Below are 25,318 nucleotides of genomic sequence, written 5' to 3'. Positions count from 1 at the left end.
GCTTATATTTTCACAAAAACACTCTAGTCACACGCTGGCGATAGTATTAACATAACATTTACATTACAGAACACCTTATAATGTCATATTAGGCTGCGATAGCGTAGTGTAGTTGGGTAGAAAGTACTTTGAAGTAACAAGCCGGATAGTTTGCCATGAGAACCTGCAACTTTATATACGTCACTTCCGTCCGTCACAACTTCCGCATTCCAGAGCGCGGGTGACTTATTGGTTGCGCTTCGAGTCATTGAAAACGGAATTCCTCCTCAAATTTTCCACTACACATGGCATGCATTAAAAGTGATTTATTTGCGTTAGTATGAAAATCAACATTATCAATCTATACTCTTTCTAGCCGACATATGTACAACGTCACTTCTTCACTGGTTGTTGTTGTAACGTTGTTATACCGCCACTAGAGGGCAGTAGTGCTCCGTGAGTTGCCAAACTTTGATTGGGACCGCTAGAGGCAGCAAACAACTCGTGTGGTGCGTTTGCTCGATTTCAATTAGGTAGCGGTCAATGACTTGCTAAAACGACGACAACAAAGAGGACACGTTGAGCTTCTGTATCTCAACAGGGAAATAAAATGTTTTTTTTTATTGATTGATCATTTGTATATTATGAAGTTATAGAACAACAGTCAAAAACTCCACAGCGTGAATCACAACACACACACACACACACACACACGCACACGCTCACAAAGAGAAAAAAGAAAATAAATTAAATACAAAAATAAGAATGAACAATTTTACGAGGTCACAGAGGAGAAAACACAAAATAGTCAAGCAGGCAGTTTCTGAAACACAGCAAAGGCAACGAGGATCTTCGCGTACTTTTTACACCGCTTTGCTCCGATTGGTGCAGGGAATGGTCAAGAGGCGGAGCTCGGTGCGGTGGCGGTGCAGTTGAATGGCTTTTATTTTGTCGAGTTTTTTGTTTTCCTGCACTGCCGCCTGTCTACCTGTCGCCACATTCCTGCCCCTTTTCTACTTTGCACATTTCCTTTTTTGATTTAACATTTGCTATTCTTCTTTATGAGGGGGCGGAGCTTGAAAATGACGCAAAAGGTTGGGGTAACAGGTTGTTTTTTATACAAAATAAAAGTGCAAAGTACATCTAATCAACACCAACACAGTCCATACTGTACATTCAACATTGTAACCTCCAATAGAAAAGGATGGCGACACGTAAAAGATTTAGATTATCATATGTCTTATAGATATACATTTTTATGTAAATATGTACACACACATACACACAGATTTGGAGAGCTTGTTTGGTATTTAACTCCCTGAACTGTGCAAACACACACTTGCGCACCAGAGGAAAACCAAACCAAGCGGGGAACATCGTCGCCGCTTCCTCGCTCGGATTTTCGCCTTTTTGGAATGATGGAATGAACACACGCACGCAGAGTATTGCACAGTGCTCAACAAACTCTCTTGGCGGGAAAATTGGCGACGTCACTACGCAACAAATTAGCGCTAAGTCTACACGTCTATACGCACGGCATCACAGTGATACACAAAGCGGGCGTCCGACGACAGACGCCCGCGGAATGATGGTGATGGGCAGCTTCTCCAAAAATGGCGCTCCGCTAACTACACAAGAACACTGGAGAAAAAGCTTAAAATGCCCCCCGGCCTCTAGATTTGGCAGATATAAACGTCGGAAAGCGGCTATTCCCAACCGCTGATATGATCCCTTTACTTAATCATGATTTATTTACTACAAATATATATATATATCAGTGCCAGCGCCATATAATGACCGGCAGAACATTTAAATGCGTCTCCACTAGATGGCAGAAGTTGCCGTTTATACATCAGAATAATAGCTTCATGTTTAATTAAACCCACCCACCATACACATTGACTAATTAGAGCACAATTTTTGTTTGGTAGTGAGCTGTGAGATTATTTTCCAAAGACAACAACGGACCCTCCACATAGGAAATGTTGTCGTAAAGAACCAGGTGAGAGACTTTCTGAGGGTGGCGGAAAGAAGCTAGCGGCTAGCTTGTTTTGTCACGATGACTTCTCGCAAACCAAGAATCAACCGAAACTCCAAGAGTGCAAATGGTCGCAACGACTGGCAGTGAAAAAAAACGGCATTCGCGCCGAGGCAACTGAAAGCCAAGACTGGTTTTGTTCCCAAAAGTGTGCGACGCGAGAGGACGGCAAGCTAGCTTAGCCTCTCGGCGCATGGCAGTGTTTATGCACCGGCGTCCCTAGAGGGCGCTTTTTATCGCTTGCAACTGAAGCAGAGACGCCGGCCTACAAGGTGAAAAAATAAATAAAAATACGAGAAATACAAAACAAGGGTAAAGAGATAAGGACACGACGGCGACAACTTGTTGCTTTTATCACGATGGCTCGACTTAAGCGGGGGGGCGTAGCGCAAAAGGTGACAAGATTCATCGTTCGGTTGAGTAAAGGCGACGACCCTCAAACTGACGAATAAGTAGAAAAAAGTCGTACGAAATCATGTGCTTGTCGAAGCCTCCCCTCAAATAACCAAAGCAGTTGGTGGACTTTTTTTGGGACGTCTGCTAGCACAAGTATAGCATATCTTATCTTAAGTTGGAATGCAGTAACAAAGTATTCTTCAGAAATCCTGGGTTGCGTCATATTGGCTCTGGTTCACACTCCAGTCACCCACACACGCTTGCGCACGCACGTATGTGCGCCTTTAAAATAGAACATCTTATTAAAAACATCCAGATAGAACAACATAGAAACACGTCAACTGGAAATGTGCGGCCTGCGTAACGTTTACAGTATACAGTGCAGTGCCTGGACGGACGGACGGATGGATGGATGGATGGACGTCATATTTGTACAGTCATGCGCTATGCTGTCATCTATGCACATCATATTGCTTAAAAGAAGGAGGGGCGGGGCCAGGAGGGAGGGGCGGGGCAAGCGACAAGAGAGACCCTGATGGCGAGGATGCGGCGCGAAAGCAAGGAGGAGGCGTGGAGATCACTGAGGTATTTACACAGACTGGCTATTGAACGGGGAGGGGAGGGGGGGCAAAATTGCTTGCTCCGGGGGCCACCTTTTGAGTTGAAACAAACAAAAAACATTTGAGGCAGCAACAGCTTAGTGGTTAGCGCAACTGGCTGCCGATTTTGACCAACTATTTCATAAAACACTTGACTAATCAAATAGCCATCAGGTCAACGATATAAATACCTGGGGGTCCTCGTGTGGCCCCAGGGCCACGCTTTGCCCCGCCCCCGCCCCCCCTGCTATACAAGAAGGCAGGAGCGTGGAGGAGCCAATGGGCGGGCGGGAGGGGGCGGGGGCATGAGGGCGGTCCTGCCTATTTCTTATTGGAGAGCTGCGCGTCCACCTCCTCCTCGGGCTTGAGCACGTGCCACTGGGCGATGGGTCTCCTGGGATTGGCCAGCATGTCGGACCAATGGCGCAGCTCCGTGCCCGAGCTGTTCAGGCCCACAAAGACTTTGCCGATGGCGTCGTTCTTGCCGATCTTGTCGTAGTCCAGCACCGTGATCACCACCTGCACTTTCTGCAAACATAGAGTTCAAGTTGGATGATTATTCTTGCGGGACCCAAAAATGGTGGCTCAAACTACTGGGCCAGTACCTGGATTTGCTCGAAGGGGACCTCGAAGCTGAAGGACTCGTTGTAGTACGGGTTGAGCGTGTTCTTCTTGATGGTGGTCTTCTTCTTCTTCAGTCGCTTGCCGTTCTGCATCAGGTGGATCTTCACGTACGGATCTGCGGGGCAACAGAGCCTTTAGAAAACGTCTGGCACCTCTTTGACACGGGCGGCCCGCGACGGGCGCTGACAATTGCTTCCGGTGATTACGACGCCTCTGCTACCTTTCACACACCACAGCGGCTCTGAGGTGTGATACGCCAGGAAACGGAATTGCGGTCGATTTTTTATTTATTTTTTTTATCTGCCTTTTTTCACACACAAGCCACTTGTCAAGCGCTTCAAGCTCATGTGACCTCTTGCAGGGAAAGCACACCTGAGCGGATCTCGCCGGAGCTCATCTCCTCACCGACATTTTCCGCACGGGTGGCGACGCGTGGGATTATTACGGCCGCGTTGCATGCTGGGAGATACGCTTGGTGCTTTTGCCCAATGAACATCAAAGCAGGTTAAAAATAGAAGGCCTGTCATCTCGCCTGGCCTCATGTCACTTTGGATTGGTCGCGGCGCACGGCGCGCCCGCGGGTGACTTGTCGGCTCGCTTTTGCGCGCTGGCGTCACACACAAGCGCGCATGCAAATCCACTTTTACATGTCTTGAAATCCGCACGCTGCCACCTTCGGCGAGGCGCGATTAAGTCTCCCGCCTGAGTGAGACTTTAAAAAAAAGTACTGTTATTATTGATACCGAATGTAGTTTCCTGTCAAAAGTCAGTCCTTCAAAATAAAAGCACAGCTGCATATTTAGTCGCCATGCTTTTATTCTGAAGGCCTACCATGAGTTCACCGGGCAAATATTGCTTTGGAGTCCAAGCTGACCTGACAGGCCGCCCACGTCCATCTTCTTCAGGTTCTTGGCCTCCAGGACCACCACGGTGAGTTTACCAGCGGTGGGCACGTAGCGGAGGGAGAAGCAGATGTCACCCAACTTCTCTTGCTGTGGCAGAAAAAAAAACAAGTCAGCGTTGTGTCTCGAGTCACTAAAGGTTGAGAAACGGCGCTCTGTAGTCATTAGCGGGCGTTCCGTCAAGCAAGTCCAAAGCCGTTTATTGGCTTTTAATGAGCTGTAGCTGGCAACTTTGTCTATTTGTAATAAAAGCCGAGACATCATAAATCAAGCACGCACGGGTGTTCAGCAGCTAATGGCGGCGCCCACGGAGCAGAACCATAATAGAGATAAAATGAAGCCCACAAAAAAAAAAAAAAATCACATCGGCGTTCATTCGACAACATTTCATTTCCTGCAGAGATTAAAAAAAAATCTGACTAACAAGCTGAAGCTGGGCTCCATTAAATGCCATCATTAGCTACATTAGCTAATTGAAATGAATTGATTCAATCGTCAAACATGGCTTTAGGAAGCCGTGTTGCCGTAACTCAGACAAAGAGGATAAATTGGAACTCAAGTCAAAATTCGAACCCGGAACCGTTAAACTGTGAGGCGGACGTGCTAACCGCTTCATCGACGTTTAGCGCTTTCTTTTCACTCGACCCGGAAAAGTCAATTTATTGGCCCACAGTTCAACAAGCAAGCAGTGAGCGGAACTTTCCGGCTCTCGCGAATGCTCGCAGGCGTCGGCCTTCGACTTAAAACGCGGCGGCCCGCTCCCCTCGCGCTGTCGCAATTAACCTTTAAATGGGGCAACGGTGGCGCTAAGAAGAAGGTTGCCGTGGCAACGTGGCAGGGCGCGCCGTGACATTTAGCGTGAAAATTCAATCTCCTGAACCGTTAGCCGGCAAATCCGCGTCGGGTGTTAATTGAAGGGGAAAGTGAGGCGGGCGCAAGTGCGACGAAGCGCCCACCTCCTCTTTCTCGGCGCTCTGCAGGTCTCGCCACTCCTCCGTGACGTGGCTGAAGTCCACCTTGTTCATGGGCACCTTGATGTCGCCGATGGCGTCGTGCTTGGAGAAGCGGTCAAAGTCGTACACCGTCATCACCAGTGTCTTGCCGCCCAGCTCCACGTAGGGAACCTGAATATAAAAAAAAAAACAATCAAGCAGGGGCGGGGCTTTGTGCTGGGTCATGGCGGCGGCATCCAGCCACCCCCACATCTAGGGCAACCGTTACCTCCCTGCGTTCAGAAATTGGGCAAAACAAGATCGAAAGTTTCCTGAGCAAAAGTCTGGCATCCGTGACGGCGTGGGCTCAGCATCTGCCGCGCGGGCGTGTGATCGCTTTTGTCAGGAGCTTGTTAATGCGCCAGCTGGCTGCTGTCTGCGTGCCCTACCCGCCATGCAAATGGAGAGCAAACCAAAAAAAAAAAAACAAGGAGATCCGTTACCTTGAAGGTAAACTGCTCGTTGAAGACGGGATTGAGGGTCTTGCGGTGGACTTTGGTCTCGAACTTCTTCTTCTTGTCGGGCAGCAGGTAGACTTTGACGTACGGGTCGGACGTGCCGCCCATATCCATGGCGGGAAGCTCGGCCGCTTGGATGATCCCCACCATCAGCTGAAGCCAGGAAAGAGATAAAACCTCTAGAAATCATTCCAAGTGTTCTTTAAAAGCCATTTCTTTTAAATGGGTTTTTATTTGGCACCTTGACTTAAGGGGCGTGGCTTAGTACGTGACAGCAACAAAGCTTTTATTTTTTATTTTAACATGTTCTCCTATTTTCACCCATTGTGGGGTCGGGAGTTGTCTGTTGCGACAGCGTGTCGGTCCAGAGACCAAGCCGATAATTGTCAAGTGGGGCCGCTCCGATTGACCTGTCAGTCATCGCCCCCGCGAGAGGCGACCGAGCTGCTTAGTCAATCAACTTCCCATCAGGCTGCCATCAAGATCCTGGAAGCCTACCAGGGTGGGGGAGAGCGAGAAGAAGGGAAAAAAAAAACAAACCGGGGGCTGATCTGACAAGAAAATCAATCCTCTGGCTTTTTAGAGTTCTTAGCGACAAACTTGTGCGTAATTAGCCTCTTAACTGCAGCACGGCAGGGGGTCCATTTGGACTCCCGCACTTGAAAATGGAGCAAAAGGTGCAATTCGGGGCGCTCGGCTCCGTGCTGCTAATGGCACCTGTCACACGTGGGCCTTGTTTGCACATCTGCCGCGGCGTTGTTTGCGCTGCTCTCTCTCGGCGGCCGCGTCGGACTGGCTTAACCGCACCGGTGCCTCAGATAAAAGCCAAATGTAGTCCAACTGCAGTTGGCCACGTGGAGTGATGCGCCAGATTAAAACGATCATGGCAGCCCCCTCCGTCGGGATAGGGCTTATTAGCGCCACTTGTGTAAAATATCATTTTGTCCACATGAAAGGCCCTTTGAGCGAAACGAGTCCATAATTTGTCATTGTGCGAGTAATCCTCCACTGAGCGCTAATGGCGTATGTTCCTTTGACTTTTACAAGTCGTTAAGCATCGCCTGCTCTTTCTTTGACTTGAGTGCTGACGGAGGCCGGCCGGCCGGCGCTGAACAGTCATCTGGAGACACCATAAAGGAAAATGAAGACCTTTTTATGCTAGCGCCTTCATTTTGCCTTACCTGCAGCCGAGCGTCACGACAAATGTTTGTTTCCTAACAAGAAGGATCCGGCAGCTGAGCTAATTGCGCTCCCGTCAGCAGCCGCGCTCAAATCCGGAAAGCGCTCCCGTCCCGTGAGGACGGGCCAGCGTGGCGTGTTCAGTCAGCGCGTCGCTTATCTGTCAAGCAACATCTGGCCGGCCGGCTGATGCCGGTCCTGCATCGTCTGCTTTTTAAAAATCAGCTGGCGGAACCAAAGAAAACAGACGGAGATCTGCCCGGGGGATGCGTTGCAATCAGGCGGAAACAAACCAGAATACGACAATAACGCCTTTGTTCAATCGTCTATTAGGGAAAGAGGGAACCGACGGCCCTCGTGTTGAAGAACAAAAGTGCGGGACGGTATCGGCATGGCCTCCATGAGCTTACTTGGCCCAAAAACACCAAACAAAGAAGCCCGGGCGGTTCCGGCGGCATCTCACCGTGTTCTCTGTGAAATTGTAATCCAGCGAGTACTGTAATTTGCCCAGTTTCTGCTCCTCCTTGGGCTCAGCCTCTTTCTCCATTTCCGTCAGGCCTGTCTCGGCGTCCTCCTCATCCTTAAAGGCCTGGAGGAGACACCCACTAAGAATCAGTGTCGCCTCGCCCCGAGTGCCGCCCGGGCGCCGGCGCCGCTCCCCCCTCCTCCGCCGGCTCGGCCCACCGACTCCTGCAAAGGCTGCCGCTTGTTTTATGACATTCGAAGGGGAGCAAGGGGGGGGAGCAAGCACTAAAACACACGGCAACATGCTCTGAGATGCACTAAAATCTGGCTCCCCTGACGGCGGCGTCTGGAGGAAAGATCACAGGAGGGCCACCGCAGATGAGCGCAATGGGCAGGCATTGAGTGAGAAGAAAACACAAAGAAAGAATCTTCAGCGCTGGCTTTGGTGTCACTTCAAGTCGGAGCAACCCTGAGCTGCTGGGTTAGCGGGAGGTGGTGGCGGGGTGCGGGTGAGGGGGGGCGGTGCCTAAAACATGCAATTGAAGAGGCTCCAAAGTCATTCAGCATCAAACGTTGCCGTCCAAGAGGCTCGTTTTGCTTGTTTGGCATGCACAGCATTCGGTGCGGTGCTTCCGGGTCACGCCGACCCCATCGCTCGCGACAAGTCACGCCCGCAAACATCATCAGCAGCATCATCACCATCCTCGCCCCCTCCCCACCCGGTCTCTTATGCCAAGCCACATGCCAGCAAACGGGTGCTTGCGCAACTACTTTCCATAATTCGTTCTGGTGACTCAATCGGCTCCAGTGAAAGCAAAGGGCTGAACAACGCTGATTGGTCTCTGGATTGGTCTCCCGCTTCAGATTTGGTTGTTTCCAATTCACACTGGGTGGGTCGGTGTCGAAACAGCGGAAGGCTCGTCAACCAATCGGTGTCGCTCGGGCCCGTCTTACGGTGGCTGCGCCGTATATGCGCGTACGCGGCCAGGACGGGCGTATGCGCATATGCGGGCGACAGTACCACGGAGCTACGTGTACTGTATAGGCATAGTTACATCTATCGGGGGGGCTCAACGGTCGTCCGTCGTCAAGAGGCTATCGGAAAAACGATCGCAACGTCAGAGCAGCAGGCGTAAGAAAATCCAACAGCAATTGGGAAACCTACCGCCAGTCACCATCCCGCACAGTCATCAGACACAACACAGATAAGGAGGACATAGAAGGAAGAAACACACATTAAAAAAAACACACACACAGGAGTCAACAGGAGCAAGACCTCGAGAAATGAGACGCTGCCTTTTCCCTCATTCCCCCCCCTCGCGGAAATGGATCGATAGCTTAAGCGAGCTAACGGCTAGCATTCAAAGTCAGGTGAATTTTCTCCCGTTTTGGTCATTTCTCGAGGTGCGTGCCACTTCATTACCTCATTAAGGTCCTCATTACACAAAAACAAACAAGTAATCAGAATACTTTCAAATAATAACATCACAGGTGCTAGCTCCTTCCAAAATGTATCTTTGCGCTAAACGCATGTGAATTTGCAAGCGTCGCTCGCGCCCACGCGGCCGTTACCTCGGTTTTGGCCCCGTCCTTCACGTCCTTCATGTTGATGGCGTTTTTGCCTTTGTCCTTGCCCTTCTTCTTGTTCTTCTTCTTGAAGATCCACTTTTTGCACACGCAGAAGCAGCAGGCCAGCACCAGGATGATGGCCACGAAGGCGATGGACACGATGGCCCACGACGGCACTGCCGGGGTCAGAAAGACGAAAAGTGCATTTTGCTGGAAGGACTGTTTTTTTTTTTCTTCATTTTTTTTTTTTTTTTTTGAGAGGTGGATGCTGTGCAAAGATCAATGGCCTGTTGACAAAAATCAATGACATCTTTTTTTCCAGAGAGAAAGTAATAGTTGAAGACTTGGCCCTCCACTGTCTTCATTTGAGGAGCAACTTTTTTTGTTTTGATTCCTTCCATCCACATTGGATTGCGTTTTCCTGTCGGCATGCTAAGGGCGCTCCCATCGCGGACGCCGCTTATCGTCTTCGTCGAGCGCACGCCGGCGCTGGCTTGTTCCTTAATTAAAGGCGGCCCGAGTGGCGCAAAGCAATGAAAGGCTCGCCTAATTAAGCGCATTGTGCGAGTGTCGTCTCTCCAGAGAAAAATAGCACAAGGGGGAGAGAGCGAGCGAGTGAGCGGGCGGGGAATAAAAGACGAGATGCGTTAAGCCCTTTCGCTGCTTATCTGTCGTTACGCTGAGATTTCGAGGAGGGTGGGGGGGAGATGTAAAAAATGTCTGACGCGCAAGCTTCAAATTGCTCCACAATTTGTCATTCTGAGAGGATTTAAGTCAACAATATTTATTAGTATAAAATAGCTGAGACTACGACTTTCCTATTAGACGTTTTATGGAATAAAAAAAAAACCAATTGTCTTCCTCATTTGTTTTTGTGTCAGTGGTGCACGTTTGTATCCTTTGCCTGGCAATTTTCCGTTTTGCCGTTTCTCCGTGGGCAGCATTAAATGTCGCCGTGTGTATTTGTAGAAAATGGGGCCACTACTCTTCCACGGGAGCTTCTCTCCCCGCGGTGAAAAGGAGTCGCTGGCTCGGCGCTTGATGCTATATTTATCCACGCCGGTCGACGCGGAGGTGTGAAGGCAAGCGAGAGATCTCAAGCGGTGACTTCAATTTGGATTTGACCAACTCGTGCTTCTTCGACAACACCGGCCGCCATTTTAGGGGCGCGTTGAGAGCAAGCGGCGGCGCAACTCACGTGGGATCTTGTTGAGCTCGTTCATGAACTTGTTTTTGAGCTTGGAGAAGGCCTCGTCCTTGGGTCCGGCGCCGCCCGCCACGTTGGTGGTGTTGGACAAGGAGGACGAGGAGGAGGAGGAGGCGGCGGTGGGCGCGGGGGCCGCCGCCAGCGCTTCCCTCCGACTCTCGTTCATCTCGCCGAGCCTAAAGAAAACACATCGAGACGTCACCTTTTTCTTTGTCCATCTTTCGAACGGACGGATGGATGGCATCTGCCAGCTAAGCCCGCGCAAACATTTGCCCGAGCACGCGCGGTCACGGCAAAGCCCCTCACGCTTTGCTTAAACGGGAGATTATTTATTAGCCCCGCGCGGCAGCGGCAATAAATGTTCATGTCGCTTTCCGACTTAATTGAATGGAGTGTTTGCGAGTCGGCCCGTAAGGACGCCGCGCTCTCGTGTCGGCACGCGGCAGCTGCGGCCGTGTTCCGTGCCGCCTCCTGCTCGACTCTCTGAAAGGAGAGTAAGCTGAAATGCTTGAATGTAAACGTTGTCACGCTACCTTTGCACCTTAATGACTCATCGAGAAGCGCACCGACGCTCGTGATCCACTTCAACTCATTTCACGGCCAAAAGCCCGAGCCGCGTTGACCTTTTCCGAGGGCGCTCACGTCAGTGCGGGAATATCATGCTTGGCGTAAATTCCATGCCGACTGTTGTGATGACCCAGAAGCGACACAAGCACAAAATGGCCGCTCCCTGCGAATCACTGCGCCGCATCCTTTCCACTTCACTGAAGTGTCACATTGGATCTTCTAGCGCGCGGGGGGGAAAAAAATACATATATTAAACTTAATAATCAAAATACGGACAAGCGGCATGTCACAAAAAGCCCCAAATAAAATATGCACGATAGATAAAAAGAATTTTGAAAGTAACCCTTCAACCCAATTACCGAGCAGCCAGATGGCCCGGCAGGTCCCCAAACGCGGCGCCAACGCCGGAGACAACACACACGTGGCTTCTCTGGATCTGGGTCACTTCCCTTAGCTCGCTCTGATACCGGCCCCCTCCCCCCCCCAAAAAAAAAACACACAGACTTTGCTTTTGAGACCGTAGAAAACGATCCATCGAGCGGGAAGCGGCAAGTCGGATCGCATCCGTCTTGTAGCTTTCAATGACTTAATTGTGCAGTAAATCACCAATTAAAAGCCTTTTATCGATAATGCTCGCTACCTATCGGCACACGTCGGCTTCGATCAAAGCGCCGTGGATGAATCTTTCCTTTCGCCGTGCTCTGGAAAATCAACCGAAAAAACGGCCGCGTCGAACCACGGCCAACTTTAGCTTGTGTCCTCTACGCTGTCCCAATACTTTTGTCAGTGTAGCATAAGGACAGGAAGGCTTAATTGGGGCAGGATCAATAACGCCGATCGATAAGGAGCACGCCGACCGGACCCAGTCGTGTTTTATTCCAAGGTACGAGGCCGAGCTGAAATTCCCCGGGCGGCGGTGAAAATCACGCTAATAAAGTTTGATTGCCTGCGAGTGCGTCGTCGCGACGCCGCTGATGATCACTTCAACATCGCCGGCAGGCTTCATTACGCTCGGCCGCCGCGGGAATCGGGTACTTCTCGCCGATCCCGGATAAACCGATAATAATCAGACACTTGTTGGGGTCCGAAGGGAACGGCAACAGTTTAATTACGCCGATTGCGAAATCCAGTCTCGCCGCGCTTGCTAGCTAGCGAGCGCTACACGAATGGCATTTGAATTAACAACATGTCGGATCGGCGGCTTCCCAAGCCAAACGCGTGTCGACGCGCGGCGGGGTCACTCTGCTGGAAAAGAAGTCAATCTGCCGAGCCAATCGTAGCAAATCATGTACACGTAAGAGCTAAAATGTCAATGGCGCCGTCGGTGGAAAAGGCGCGCTTAGTGAACCGACGCCGTCGTTTGCGGCTGTCGGTCACGAGCGGGCCGCCGCACGAGGAAGCTCTCGCTGAGCGGCGGCAGATAAGAGGAAGGAAGCGGCCTCTTTACTCACCTGCAGCCAATCTCGTGGGGTAATGGAAGTGGGGAAGGGAGAAAAAAAAAAAGTTATTAAGAGCGCTTTTCTGCCAGGCCCGCGACAGCTCTATTAAGGCCGTAGCTCAAAGATTTGCCCGCGTTTTCAATTACGCCTTCCAAAAGCTAAGTAGAGGGAAGAAAAGCCAAGGCCGGGATGCTTATCGCCCTTCTCTTGTTCCCGCGGCGACAGGCGGATGCCGGGAGGGGACGACCGCTCCATTTATATGACGGACACGGCACCTTGCGGAAAATAGGTCGAATGAAGTGGAGCCCAATCAATAAGCGCAAAATGGACGTCCAAGGCTGTCCACTTTTTCGGCTGCCGCAATGTTGCCATCAAATATGAGCGGGGTGAGTCACCGGAAAGAAAATGCCAGCAGTTGGAGAAGTCTCGCCGCAGGACGAGGGAGTCGGGGCCAAGGCTAAAAGATTAAACACGGCGGCTGCTTCCGCCCGTCAAATGTTGACAGACGCGTTGACATTGACCCGAGATGCGCTCCGCTCCGATGGCGAGGACCAACAAAGCCCCCGGGGGAAATCGCCTCGGGTCGGAGGCCTCGCTCGGAAGTTTGCTCAACCTCCGCCCGGTCTGCCCGGCAACCGAGGGGCAGGGAGGAAGCAGCGGTCGTTTATAGTTTGCGTTTCAACCTCCCGACGTGATCTTCTCCAGAAGCGCCGCCGGCGGGAGGCGACCGCCATGTGACAAACCTCGGCGGTGCTCTCGTGTCACCGTGACCTTTTCGCCTCTTGCGCACAAAAGAAAACAAACGCATTGGCGGATAAGCGGAGTCACAACAAGCGCTGCCTTACGGATTCCGTCGGGCCCAGCTTGGACATTTCCGAACCGACGAGGTTTTTCTGAATCTGGTTTCGCGCTGAGGATAAAAACAAATGCTGATGTCATCAAGGGGAGGATGCTCGCTAATCCGCTAGCGGTGTCATAGCGGGAACGGCGAGGAGACAAACACCTTTGGCAAATAAGCAGCGTGATTAGATGATGGCGGCACGACGGGGCACAGTGTAAACACAAAGAAAGTCGGCGGCGGCGACGACGTGTTGCGTTGCGTTGCCTCCTCGCGCTCGCAAAAGTCATTTCAAAGTCAGCGTTTCGACGCGCTCGCTTTGTCTCCGCCGTGGAAATAAATAACACGGCTCTTTTCTTTGAGCTGTCACATCCGATCCGGCTGACATTATCATTTAACACAACGGCGCTTGAAGAGCGCCACTGAAACCACCGTCGCTCGGCGGGCGTGACAGATAATGGCGGTCTCGTCGCTTTCGCGCTGATTAGCGGCGGGCTCGCGACGAGTTTGCTTTTGCGACTCGTATCGAAAGGTGAAGCGGAAACGGCGCACGCCGCGATGGGGAGATAAAAAGATGGAGGCTGCTCCACTTTCTTTTGTCTCCATCTGCCCGATAATCAAATTATACTTGAGCAATAAGCTCCGGTGGAAATACGCCTTCGTCCCATAACATCTGTTGCCGGGGGGACCCTCATTATCACCGCTGGCCGTCGACGTCCGATCTCGTCCAAGTTACGCTCAAATGAATTTTGGCCGTTGAACGGCGGCGGCGGCGTTATTAAAGCAAATGAGCTCGACGAGGGGCTGTTTATTTGACTCAAGTACGGTTTTTACTAATTAGCCACCAGGCGAGCGATGAGCCGGCGGCGGAAACTCCTGCAGCTGCTCCATCGCAAACATATTGACCCCGCACATAAAAACCCTTTTGAACCAGAAACAGAATTACTACTTTCCTATTGGCCAGGGCTTAAGTCAATGGAGATTTTCGCTTGTCTGAGTTCCCCAACGTTTGCGCCCACAACCTTGTCGACGCAAATTCCCGTCGGTGCGCTTTGCAGATAACGGTCTCCGCTCCGTCACCGATCTGGCCGCTCGTCTTAATTCCGAGGAAGGTGGCCGTGACGGCTTCGCGGGAGTCGCCCAGCTTTGCCGATTCCATTTCTACAAGCCGCTCTGTCAACACTATTTCTTATTATTCCGTCCTGGCCTCCTTCCCCGCAAGCGTGAAGAAATGGAATGAGATGTTTGCTCATTCGCGTGCTGTGCCGACGGATCGCGATGACTAAAACATTGCGGCGGCGGCGGCGGCGACGGCTAACAAACACTCGCAGTCTTTGGTGCAAAATGGCGACGGCCGAATCAGGTTATGTTTAGATGAAAACACAGATTGTCACGTTACGTGCGGATGCGTGACAGCGGGAAGCAGCCGGAGGAAACTAATCCAGGGAAAAACAACAACGCAGCCACGTCGAGATACAGACAGGATGAACCGCCTCACATTCAAAGTCTCGCTTTAGTCTTTCCGAGTGGGATGCGACCGAGGGCATGTGAACCACGGCGAGACAAGCGCTAATTTAAAAGGTGACAATGTGACGAGGCTTATTTCGGGCAGCGGGAAGAACAACCCGAGCGTGAAGAGACGGCAAAGAACGAGCCCGGCAGCTGCAACTTTTCTAGCCACCTCAGGCGGTTAAACGGCGCCAACGCCGAGCGGACGGAACCTACGTCGCGCTTGAAATTGGACCATTAGGCGAGCTCGCGTAGAACGCAATGTTCCCGAAATTCTGTGACCTTCAGGTACTAAGCCGACGATTGTGACCCTGTAATCATAATCAAATGCTTTCACGCCCGAGCATGTGGGGCAATACGGGCCTTAAGAGGAGCTGAAGTGATTAAAGGCCAAAAATTGCGGCTAGTGGAAACTTGCGCCGTGACCGCCCGTGATTAGAAAGACGGAACCGCGTCCTGGGCCGCTTCTCATTACACGGCGAGCTTTCGGGAAGGCAACAAGGGAGCGCTGATTTTTGCGGCGAACGCCACCGAGGGCCATCCAATCAGGCGCCATTGTGCTTGGAGTGGGATCCTCTCCGGCGCTATCATTAGCGCCATTACGACGGAGAGGAGAGCGCTTTTGCCGACGCCGGAGGTCGGCGGCGACGACCCGTTCTGATACGTAAACAAAATTAATCAGCATTACTGCTCGGGACAGAGCGTCTGCGGGAAGACGGAGATAAAGCGATGATTTATGGCGCGCGTTAATTGCCAGAGGCAGTGACCGCACGTCCCATTACAGCGTTTCGATTTCTTATCGATGGCTGGGAAATGGCCGCGCCTTCAGTACGAGCGGCAGAGGGAAGGCAAACTTTTTTATTGGCGAGCTAGCTTGTTGACTTTCCTAAGGCAAATTTGGTCTATAAATAATAATAAAGGCAAAACAGCTTCGTTTTGATTGTCTTAAACGGCGCAAAGTGAAGCCGGCGCCGGTGACATTTTCGGGATTAGAGGGTGTTAGCAAGGAAATGACAAGCACTTTGTCTCCGTTTAGCCAAGGCAGCGAGAGCATTACAAGGTGGATCTTCTCCCCCGGCTTTAAGTGCACCTCACGCTGGGCGCCTGTTGCCTCCATCTTTGCCGCCGACAGGTTGGGGCGGCGTTTGACAGATAATAACACATCGCCATGACAACCAACGGGGCGGAGTGGTGAGACGGACTATTTTAGGACCACGACATGCGTTTTATATGCAACTGGGTGGCCAAGAAAATAGTTTTCAGTGAGCTGAGATTTTTTTCTTTTAGTTGGTTACTTAACTGGGGGGGTTCCTGCGAGCCGACTTGAATCCACCCTTCATTTCCTTTCATTTACGTCTAATTGGAGCAAGCCCAGCCAGCGCCCTCCAGATGTCGGCTGCCTCCTCCAAAATATCAGCCAAATTGCTTTTTCATGCAAATGACTGCTCGCTTGCCTGCCTGCCTGCTTGCTTGCTTGCGAGCGAGCGTTTGCCCTAGTTTGACCTTGAGCTGTGTGTAAACACTCCAGACTGATGTGGCAGGCAAAAAAAAAAAAAAAGAGATAAAGTGGAAAGCACAACTAGCTTCCTGCTTCCTCCTGTCACACGTTGACAGTGAGGAGGTGGGTGGCGGTGGATGAGTCGGGGGTGGGGTGGGGATAAAAAGTCCAGATGAGAGATTTTGACAGGTGGCTTCAGCATCCCGGATTGAGCCTCGGAGAAGACCACCGAGAGTCATTACCGGCCGCCGTTAGCGATCGGACTTCTTGGCTCCTGATTGGACGCTGATGCCTCTTTAGGCCTGTCTTTAATGTAAATGAATCTTGATTGACAGCTTTGGGAAAGGCGCGGCAGAATTTTGTGTACGTCGTCAAGGAGAAAACGGCCTCGGGGCACCTGGCTTGTTTCTGTAATTATGCGCGGGGACAGGAATTTTTCACCGGGGGGGGAACATCGTGTTCCCGCGCTCACGAATCAGACCCGCGGGCTGTTGGGGAGGGAGGGACGGCCATTAAGGTGAAACAAATGCATCCGAGCAGCCAATCGGTGTCGCAAACTACAAGACGAGGGCACCACTTTGTCTTGTGGTTGAAAGGAGAATCGGAAAAGAAAAGCGACGTGCGTGCGTGCGTGCATGCGTGCGCTCTCTCCCGAGGCGCTTTCCCCGACATGATCCTATTTTGAATGCTCCTGTTAGATAATGACGTTATTTGTCTTGTGCAAAAAAGGAGAGCCGGATCTATCGTTGTCAACCCTTTTTTTCCCCGGCTGAGAGATGAATGTGTTCAGTCTGGCCTTGGTTTAAAAAAAAAAAAAAAAAAAAAAAAAAAGCAATCAAAATCATTCATCTCCAGGATAAAAACGTACAAGCTGCCATTTTGTAACAGCCACAAGAGCCACTTGATTAGGGACAGCAAGTAAGCCTCGCCCGCACGCTATGAGCGCTTTCACGGCTACGCCGGGAATCCCATTATCATACAGGGATCACGGTCGTCATGGAAACCAAGGATGGCACATGCGTAAGCCGTCTATCTGGAATGTGTGCGCAAACGTTGGGAATTAGTGTGAAAATTCAGCCGCGGACGCCGTTTGCTTCCTTCGCCAGGTGGTTCGTGTTCCCCGCGCCCGCCTTCGCAAATAAAACTCAAGGTCCCGTCAATCGACCACAATGAGTGCTGACTGATTCATAGCAAGGTGAGGCGATATCTCGCTGTGAATCACTCTGCGCTCGTTGCGCCCGATCAGAATCAAAAAGTCTCCGCCAGAGCCAGCGCAGGCTGATTTATAGCCAAATTGTTGTGCTGGATTTGAATGATAAATTCAATATAAAGAAATAAATGCAGAATGATATTAAAAGTCAGATTCAAATAATACATACATGATCCAAAACGAAACATTTCTTTGAGCGACACGACACCAACGCTCGCCTTTGATTGTCAAACGTATTCAATTATCTGGCAACCTGCTGGACCCTCCGAAGCAAATGGTGCAGGCTTAAGCTGTTTTTCTGCACAGAGTAGATAATTGCTTTCTGGGACATCTAACAACGCGCCTTTTACAATTAGCGCCGTCTTAAGGAGGCAAAATTGGGGGAGAAAATGAACAATGCGGATGCTTCAATTCTTCAATTCAATGCCGCTCTTGCTCTGCGCCGTTGTTTTCCAACAAATATGCTAATTTGCTGATGAGGAACAACACTCAATGTGCCGCAAATTCCCATTTCAAACATCCGTTCAAGTGCACGCTTCATTTCAAAAACACTCTCTAGGGGGCGGTAGCGCGAACAAAACTCTGCTGCGCCGGATGCGAAATAAAAATGTGTCACGCGGCTAGCTAGGAATTTTGCTCTGGTGCCGGATGCAAAATGGTCAAGTCGAATGAATCCTACGCGGGACACGGAGAGCCGTTCGGAGTCAGGTAAAGAGTCATCACGATAAAAGTCACTCGATACTTGCGGAAAAAATAAATCAGTAACATGAATCCGCCACAACAAGTAATTCATAATGATACGACGTGCACACGCACACACACAGAAGGGGGCCTCAAAACAGTCCATTAGTGGAGTGTATGAAGTGAATGTCAGACTCCTGCCACCGTAATCCGTCTGCACGCTCGCCGCAATCTCTCCCAGGTGCATCCTGGGTAATTTGTTTCTTCCAAGGAAGAAAAGGAGGAGGGGTGGCATGGGGGACCGCGTTGAGGCTTAATGACGCCTGAGGATAGATCAACCGGGATCGGAGCATCTGTTTGAACATTTAAAGCTATGGATAAAGTATTTCACATATTTCTGAACAACTATGTTACTTTCTTACAAATGTATGAATCCAGGACATGGATTTGATTCACGGCAGCGGCGGCGCTCCGACGAGAGCCCAGAGAGCGTTTGGAATCTCAATGGCGAGGTGTCACGCACACTCCTGCTCCTTTCACCCGCAACGGCGCGATTGCGTTCCGCTCCTAAATTGCAGTCACGACTGGCGAGGCGAAGCGAGGACGGCTGAATATTATGCACACGGCGTTCCACAAAGACGGCGCGGGACGCATCTGTAATGGGATCTGTTCCCGGGGTTGATAAAGGCTCCGGTCCGACTTGGCCGATTAGCCTCCATTTGAGGGAAAAAAAGCAAAGATGCGGAGATAACCAGACTCTTAGATGGCCTCTCGGCACGACGAAGCTTTTGAGTGCGGCTAACCTGCAGCCGGCGCCGACGGAGGCGCAGTTAGCGTAGCGACACACCGGGAGAGATACTCAACTTTGGTTAAGTGTTAACGCTTACTGTCGATTGTCGAAGTGAGACATCAAGATCGATTCAAGTTGCGCATCAGTCACGCCAACAAACGCTCGCGAGTGTGTCATACCGGAACGCTTCCATCTCGGCTTGCACTTCCAACAGCTGACCAGCGGGGGGCATCGTAACGGGGCGGCGTCCATCGTGGCGACCCATGCACAACTTTGGCGTGACATTAACTTGATGTTAATTCCGCCGTGTTTGTGGACGGTCCGCCGCGTTATGAACACCACTTCGGTCTCGCGCCCGTTCAATTATGCTAATGGCGAGGCAGACAACAAATGACCCGGGCTGGTTATTAGTTGCCTCAATTAGGCGACATGTCGAGGGGAGGAGGAGGGGGGGCGGGTTGACTAGAGGGTGGTTGGCTGTCCGATGTGGATAAGTGAGGCCAGGGGGCAAGACGTTATTGTTGTGTGTATGTGTGTGTTTGTGTGTGTGTGTGTGGTGTTGCACCCAATCAATGTCATGCTGAGTGCATGTTTGCATATTTGTGTGTGTGTGTGTATACACTGGAGAGGTTCTCATAAGGTCTCAGTGTCCACACTAGGTACGCCATCCAATCAAAAATCGGCTCACTTTTTTTTTTTTTTGGAAATGCATATTTTGGTTGCAAATATGCTGCACAATCAGACGGCTGGAAAAAAAAATGAAGCCAGCATCGTAGCGAGCGGCAGGATGACACGAAAATTAAACAAGCACACGCTGGTGTCCTTTAAGCAGCCTGATTGTGATCGCACACGTGTGTGTGCGTGTGCATGACTCATGCCTATAGTAAATATTCAAATATGGCATCATTATGTAATCAGTACACAAGAGGACTTCTCCGTAAAGAGACTGTTGCTGTCCATGGTGCTGAAACTGTAAAAAGGCAGCGAATCCACTGTCATACGCAAGATGACGGTGGAGCCTTCCCACCCTGCCCCACCCCTTGAGAAGCCAGCCAATCACTGCATAGGAAGGCCACCAAGTTATTTTTGAATCAATTAAAAAATTTCATGTGATAAATTCATGAAAAAAAACCGAAGCAAATTTCAGCACATAGTCATCAATTATCACATCAGTGATCAATTTCAAAGAAATCCAAAATTGTGACATTGACAAATGTGTGCCAAGGTTGTGTCAAGGTCAAAGCACAGAGCCAGGAATTTGCATGACGTTTGCTATGTAATGGCGTGATGTCACCATGCCGCCACTTTCAATACATTTTTCATTTTGTACAAATAAACTTTTTTTTATAGGGACAGAAGAGTACAATCATGTGACTTGAGGGGGCGGGGCCAAATGGAAAGGCACCTGGGCTTTGCTTTGACGTCTCCAGAGTTGACACGTCTCAATTTTCACCTCTTTGAAATCCGATAATAACCAACCCGCTTGATGATTTGTTTGCGCGTAAACATTTGGCAAAAAAGTGGGCACATGAAAGTGCTCTCCAGTTTACCACACACACCCAAAAAGCTCATTTGGGGATTTTTTTCCTTTCCAGTAATCCCGTCAGTCTCAATCGGACACCCGTGGCTGCGCTCTCGTTCCCGTCGCTTCCCATTGGCAACAATCACGACCTTGCGTGTGCATCACGTACCTGGCAGCGGTCTCGTCTTCCCAGGAGCGCTGGCTGGCGGTCTCGCTGCTGGTCTTGTTCCCAATCCCAGCGAGCTCAGGGGGTTGCGTGAGGAGGGAGGGGCTGGGCTGGGCTGGACGTCAAGTTGCCAAGCGCCGCTGTACGCAAACCAAAGCAAAGTCAAAGAAAGGAAAAAGCACTTAGGAAGCGGCAACGGCGACGACGACGCTCCTGACGGCACACTTGAGCATCCGGCCAGCGAGCGGCTGCCTCGTCTCTCTCTCTTTCTCTCTCTCCGTCCGTGACACTCGCTCCTCTCTTCCCGCCCACCTACTCAAGCCCCCCGCACACGCACACACGCTTACACACACTGGCTCTTTTCCTCCGCTGTCAGACAAAATGCACATGCCCCCCCATCCTGGCCGGCTCTGGCTATTTTCTGACATTTTCTCCCACCCACTCGCACCCTTTGCACTGTGAAAACAACAATCACCGTGTGTGTGTGTGTATGTGCATGAATATGATGTTGCGCTGACCCCCACCATAGCTGGTCAAGGGCATTCCTGGGTGTCCCCCCCTGGAGACATCTGACACCATATATGGGGAGGACCCCCCGCAGGAGGTCATGAAGTCCACTTTAAATGCAGTCGTGAGTGTATTGTCCAATTAATACGGCTTTAAAATGTCACGTTATTATGATGTAAAATGTCGACAAACTTTGGTGTGAGGGAAAAAAAAAAAAAAAAAGTCTTGCAGGGCTCCAAGAAAAAAGATGATCAAAAAAAAATGCATTCCAATTTTTACGAGTGTAAAGTATTCAAAGATGGTCTTTGTTTGAAGAGAACAATTCCTAATTGTGTGTTATTTGTGTCGCCGGGCGGATTATCAGCATGGAAAATGGCAGCCGCGTCCGTCGTGAGTAATAGATTGTGTCAGGTAGATGCGAGTGCGATAAAGCGGAAGGGAAAAAAAATGCAGGGGGGGCTGAGGGTTGGCATACGTGCGGACGCGTGTCAGGCTAAATAAAGCTCAGCGGCGAGGAACGCACGACACTGTGCGGTGGGCGACATCGGCGAGGACGAGCAAACGCGGCAGACGAACAACATCATCACCTGCATCAAGATCCGATGAATATTTGCTAACTCCTTCATCCAAATTGGAAGGGAATTAAATATGTCGAGGGAACTGAAGACACATTGCTGCGACTAAAAGCAAAACAAAGTGGACTTTTTGTTTTGTGCAATTTTATTTGACTACTCAGAATTGCGTTGCACTTATTGAACCAATTGCAAAATGTCAGCGCGATGATTCATAATGCTTTTCTGACTTCTTGCACTAATGTCTGCTTTCAGACATTAGCGCAGACTGGCCGGCGTCATCTTTTTTCCATTGGCGCTCGGGAGCGGCGCTGACATTTGGGCTTTTTTTGTTAGAGCGCTGGCGTTTTGCTTCAGCTTTCTTCTCCAAAGTCCTTTCTTGTGGAGATGACAGGTTTCCTTTCAGAAAACATTCACTCGCGCAAGTGTAGTCCGGTATTTATGCTTGTTGCTAAGCTACGGGCTAATGTGACATTGCGCTCGCTTCTGTAATTGGTCTACAAGCGACATTGAAAGGAAAATTCCCGCCTCTGGTGTCAGATGTTCGATAGCGCGTGTCCAGTCCAGCCATTTTTCAGAAATACCCGAAGCTAGTACGAGGTTAACTTTAAGTTTAGGGACAGCTCGCAGTGAAGCTACTTGGCTAACTTGAACATTGCTCAGAAACCATTTCTGGAAAACCATTTGTATTTTTAACGCCGCCTTCCACGACATTCGGTTTGTTTCGGCAAGCTTCCAAAAGACGGGCCAGAAATAGGCATGAAATGATTGACGGAAATATATTCCCCATTTGTTCCTTCAATAAACGCCCGCCCACCCGCTTCCGCCGATGGCTGACAGGCTCGTCGCTGGATAAGTGGCTGTTGAAATATGGAAGTATTCAGCGGTGGCGTCTTTTCAGTAGGCACAGGTGTGCCTTTTCAGCCAACACCTGCGCGGGTCAGCGGCGCTCGCCAACGCCGATGATATCCCGCAGATGTTTGCCTCGCCGCGCCGGCCAAAAACCTTCCACAGAAATCGAGCGCGGGTAATGCCTCGGGTAGCCGAGTGCGTTCCGAGAGTGGTGGTGGATTAGTTGGATTTGGGGAGCGAGTAATTACTTGTACCCGCCCCTCCCCCCTGTGGTGGGTGCCGTAATTTGATTACCTCGGCGACCTTTGTCCCCGCCCGGCAACAAAATACAGCCAAGGTGATAAGAGAGCCTTTCATTTACCGCATGATTATATTTTATTGACATTCCGAGCGACATCTCAAATCCAATTTTCTTTTTTTTTTTTTTTTTTTTTTTTTTTTTACGGATGCCCCCAAGGAATATTTATAATCGCCTATATGAATAATTTAAATCATAAACACGGCACAAACTATGATGCGTGTGGTTTGCAGATGCGAGCGAGTCTTCCTCGTCCACGCAAAGTTGCTGATGTCGTGAATGTTGTTGTTTTTACACCGGCAGGGGATTGAGGGGGAAGTGGGAGGGAGGGAGGGAGGGGCCCCCTGGGGGCTACCTTAGCCGCAGATACTCGGCAACATCACTACTGGAGCGGGCTAATGTTGTCCGTATCCCCGCTGTGTGTGTAGCGGATACAAAAAAAAAAAAAAGTGGCAGCACAATTGCTCATTACGCGGAATTGACTGCACGGCGCAACGGTGCATGTGCGGAGGAGTCGGCCACGCTGGGCGGCGGGCGGTCCGATGATGGATGGCTTCGTTGTGCGTCAGGTGCGGAAAGCGCAGACAGCCCCTTGGCTTTAGATTTTTCTTCCGTCCCAATTTGCGTTTGCTCTCTCCACCTTCACAGCGCAAGTAAACAAATCCTAAAGAGGAACGAAATGGGAAAACACGTGACGTGACCCCAACGACGCTTTGAGCCATCTTCTCGACGAGTCAGCCCACGTTTAAGGAATTAAATTGCTCCCGAGGGAGATCAAACACAAATGGACGTGGTGGAAAATGAAGACAACGATCAAGGCGGTAGCAGAGGGGAGGGGGTCGGGCGTTACATCATCCCTCTGAGGTCACCTTGACAGACCCCCCGACTCTGCTTTGACGTTGAGCCCCGAAAAAGAGAAGCTAGAAGAAGAATATAGAAGGAAGCGGCTCCGGTGGAGACTCGGCGCCTTAATGGACACGGGCCCGGCAAATTGGGGGAAGAGGAAGTCGGCGCACGCGCCTCATCCTTCGCCTTCTCCCGGTTTGCCCGCCGTGCCACTTTGGATCCATCAGCTCCAATATGAGAGGAGAAATTGGCCTTCTCTCGGCGGGGCCCCGCTCACTTTGCCGGGTCGAGCCGGGCTGGGCTGGGCCGCGAGCCAAATAGACTTTAATGACGCTGCCGGCGCCGCTTCTGAACTCCGCCTGAACTGACACTACGGCGGCCCGCTGAGATTCGGACCTTGGACGCACGCGTAGTGAGGACAAAAGAAAAGATTAGGTGGAAACAAAAGAATACTCGTCAAACTTGAATGTAAATCAAAGCTAATCAAATGTGATGGATTCAATTCATTAACAAAGAACTTCTAATTAGGAAAATGTTTCATTCCTCCTGAATCCCAAGGCTGACCTAAAAAAATCATAAGCGGAATGCAATCGCAAATATCCTTCTTGACTTTGCACGTGGCGCCATTGAAAAATGCGCCGCTAAATATGCGCGCGGGAGAAGATTTGCCTTTCAGCAGCCATCTGCGGCGCTTCTCCCTCCTTCCCTCCTTTCCTCCCTCCCTCCCTCCGTCCATTCCTGCTGCCTTTTCACATTTTCTCCTCCGAGCCTTCTGCTCATCACCTCGCGCCACTTTCCGCAAAAAAAGAAAAACAACAACAACAATGGCAGCGAGGGCTCGTTCAAGCAATGTCGAGCCCGCCCGCTAAATATCGTTCCCGTTTGCAGAATTCCCGACGCGGCTCGGCTAGCGTCTTCACGCTCCGCCGCCTTTGCTTATGTAAGCACACGCAGAAGAGGCAATCTTTGGATCGACACATACTCCGCAGGAGAGATATTACCGCCGTAATCTAGACGGAAATGGGGGTGCGCGGCGGCGGAGCGGGCCGACCTTGAAGAATTTAACCTCGGGAGTTTATTTGTCAGCCTGATATACTTTTTTTCTTCTCAAAATGCTCTGTGAAGGTTTCCGTAATTGGAGTCACTTGGAAGCTGATGAGCCAGTTTTGGAGCGAGTGCTCAGAGTGCTTCATTGCCAAGGACAATTTCTTTTTGTAACCCGAGTTATGTGCTTCCAGCCCTGTAAACATTTTGCCAAGGCTTCTTTATTTTGCTCAACTTGAATGAGTTAAGAACCGTTTTTATGCAGATATGAAGCAACCAATTGGCAATTTGAAATCATTTGAGTCATCTTCAATTTAACGGTCACAGCTCCGGCAGCTAACCGCTAATGCTAATCGCGCCCGGTGCGCATCTACGGCAAACATCCTGTGCCTTATCGCGACGGGGCTCACAAATATCTCCGACCTTTTGTCGCAGACGCGATGCCCCTGAGCAAACAAGATTACGCCGACCGGTCGGAGTTCCGAGACGCCATCCTTGACGGGCCAGTGTTTCAAAGTATGGCTGCCGGGCCACACATGGCTTTCTCCATACCTTAATTTGGACCACTGAT

General features: G+C 50.6%; 1 protein-coding gene across 3 annotated transcripts in view; it reads right to left on the bottom strand.

Annotated features, from left to right (window-relative positions):
- Positions 1 to 564: 564 nt before the first annotated feature.
- Positions 565 to 25,318, bottom strand: part of syt1a (synaptotagmin Ia) — a 37,597-nt gene continuing 12,843 nt past the window's right edge. For 2 of the 3 annotated variants that reach the window (XM_088367598.1, XM_088367599.1), the window contains 9 exons: positions 20,632 to 20,768; positions 10,400 to 10,584; positions 9,205 to 9,377; positions 7,631 to 7,756; positions 5,974 to 6,141; positions 5,495 to 5,662; positions 4,511 to 4,628; positions 3,618 to 3,751; positions 565 to 3,540 (listed from right to left, as the gene is read on the bottom strand). In XM_088367598.1, the coding sequence (XP_088223724.1) occupies positions 3,334 to 3,540; positions 3,618 to 3,751; positions 4,511 to 4,628; positions 5,495 to 5,662; positions 5,974 to 6,141; positions 7,631 to 7,756; positions 9,205 to 9,377; positions 10,400 to 10,574 (1,269 nt within the window). In that variant the 5' untranslated portion in view covers positions 10,575 to 10,584; positions 20,632 to 20,768 and the 3' untranslated portion in view covers positions 565 to 3,333. The remainder of the gene's footprint in view (positions 3,541 to 3,617; positions 3,752 to 4,510; positions 4,629 to 5,494; positions 5,663 to 5,973; positions 6,142 to 7,630; positions 7,757 to 9,204; positions 9,378 to 10,399; positions 10,585 to 20,631; positions 20,769 to 25,318) is intronic. The other variant, XM_088367601.1, reaches the window with a different exon arrangement.

Source organism: Syngnathus floridae, chromosome 22 (genome assembly GCF_059516105.1).
Source record: "Syngnathus floridae isolate MCC-2025c chromosome 22, RoL_Sflo_1.0, whole genome shotgun sequence".
Classification (NCBI taxonomy): domain Eukaryota; kingdom Metazoa; phylum Chordata; class Actinopteri; order Syngnathiformes; family Syngnathidae; genus Syngnathus; species Syngnathus floridae.
This window is presented reverse-complemented; position numbering and strand designations above follow the sequence as displayed.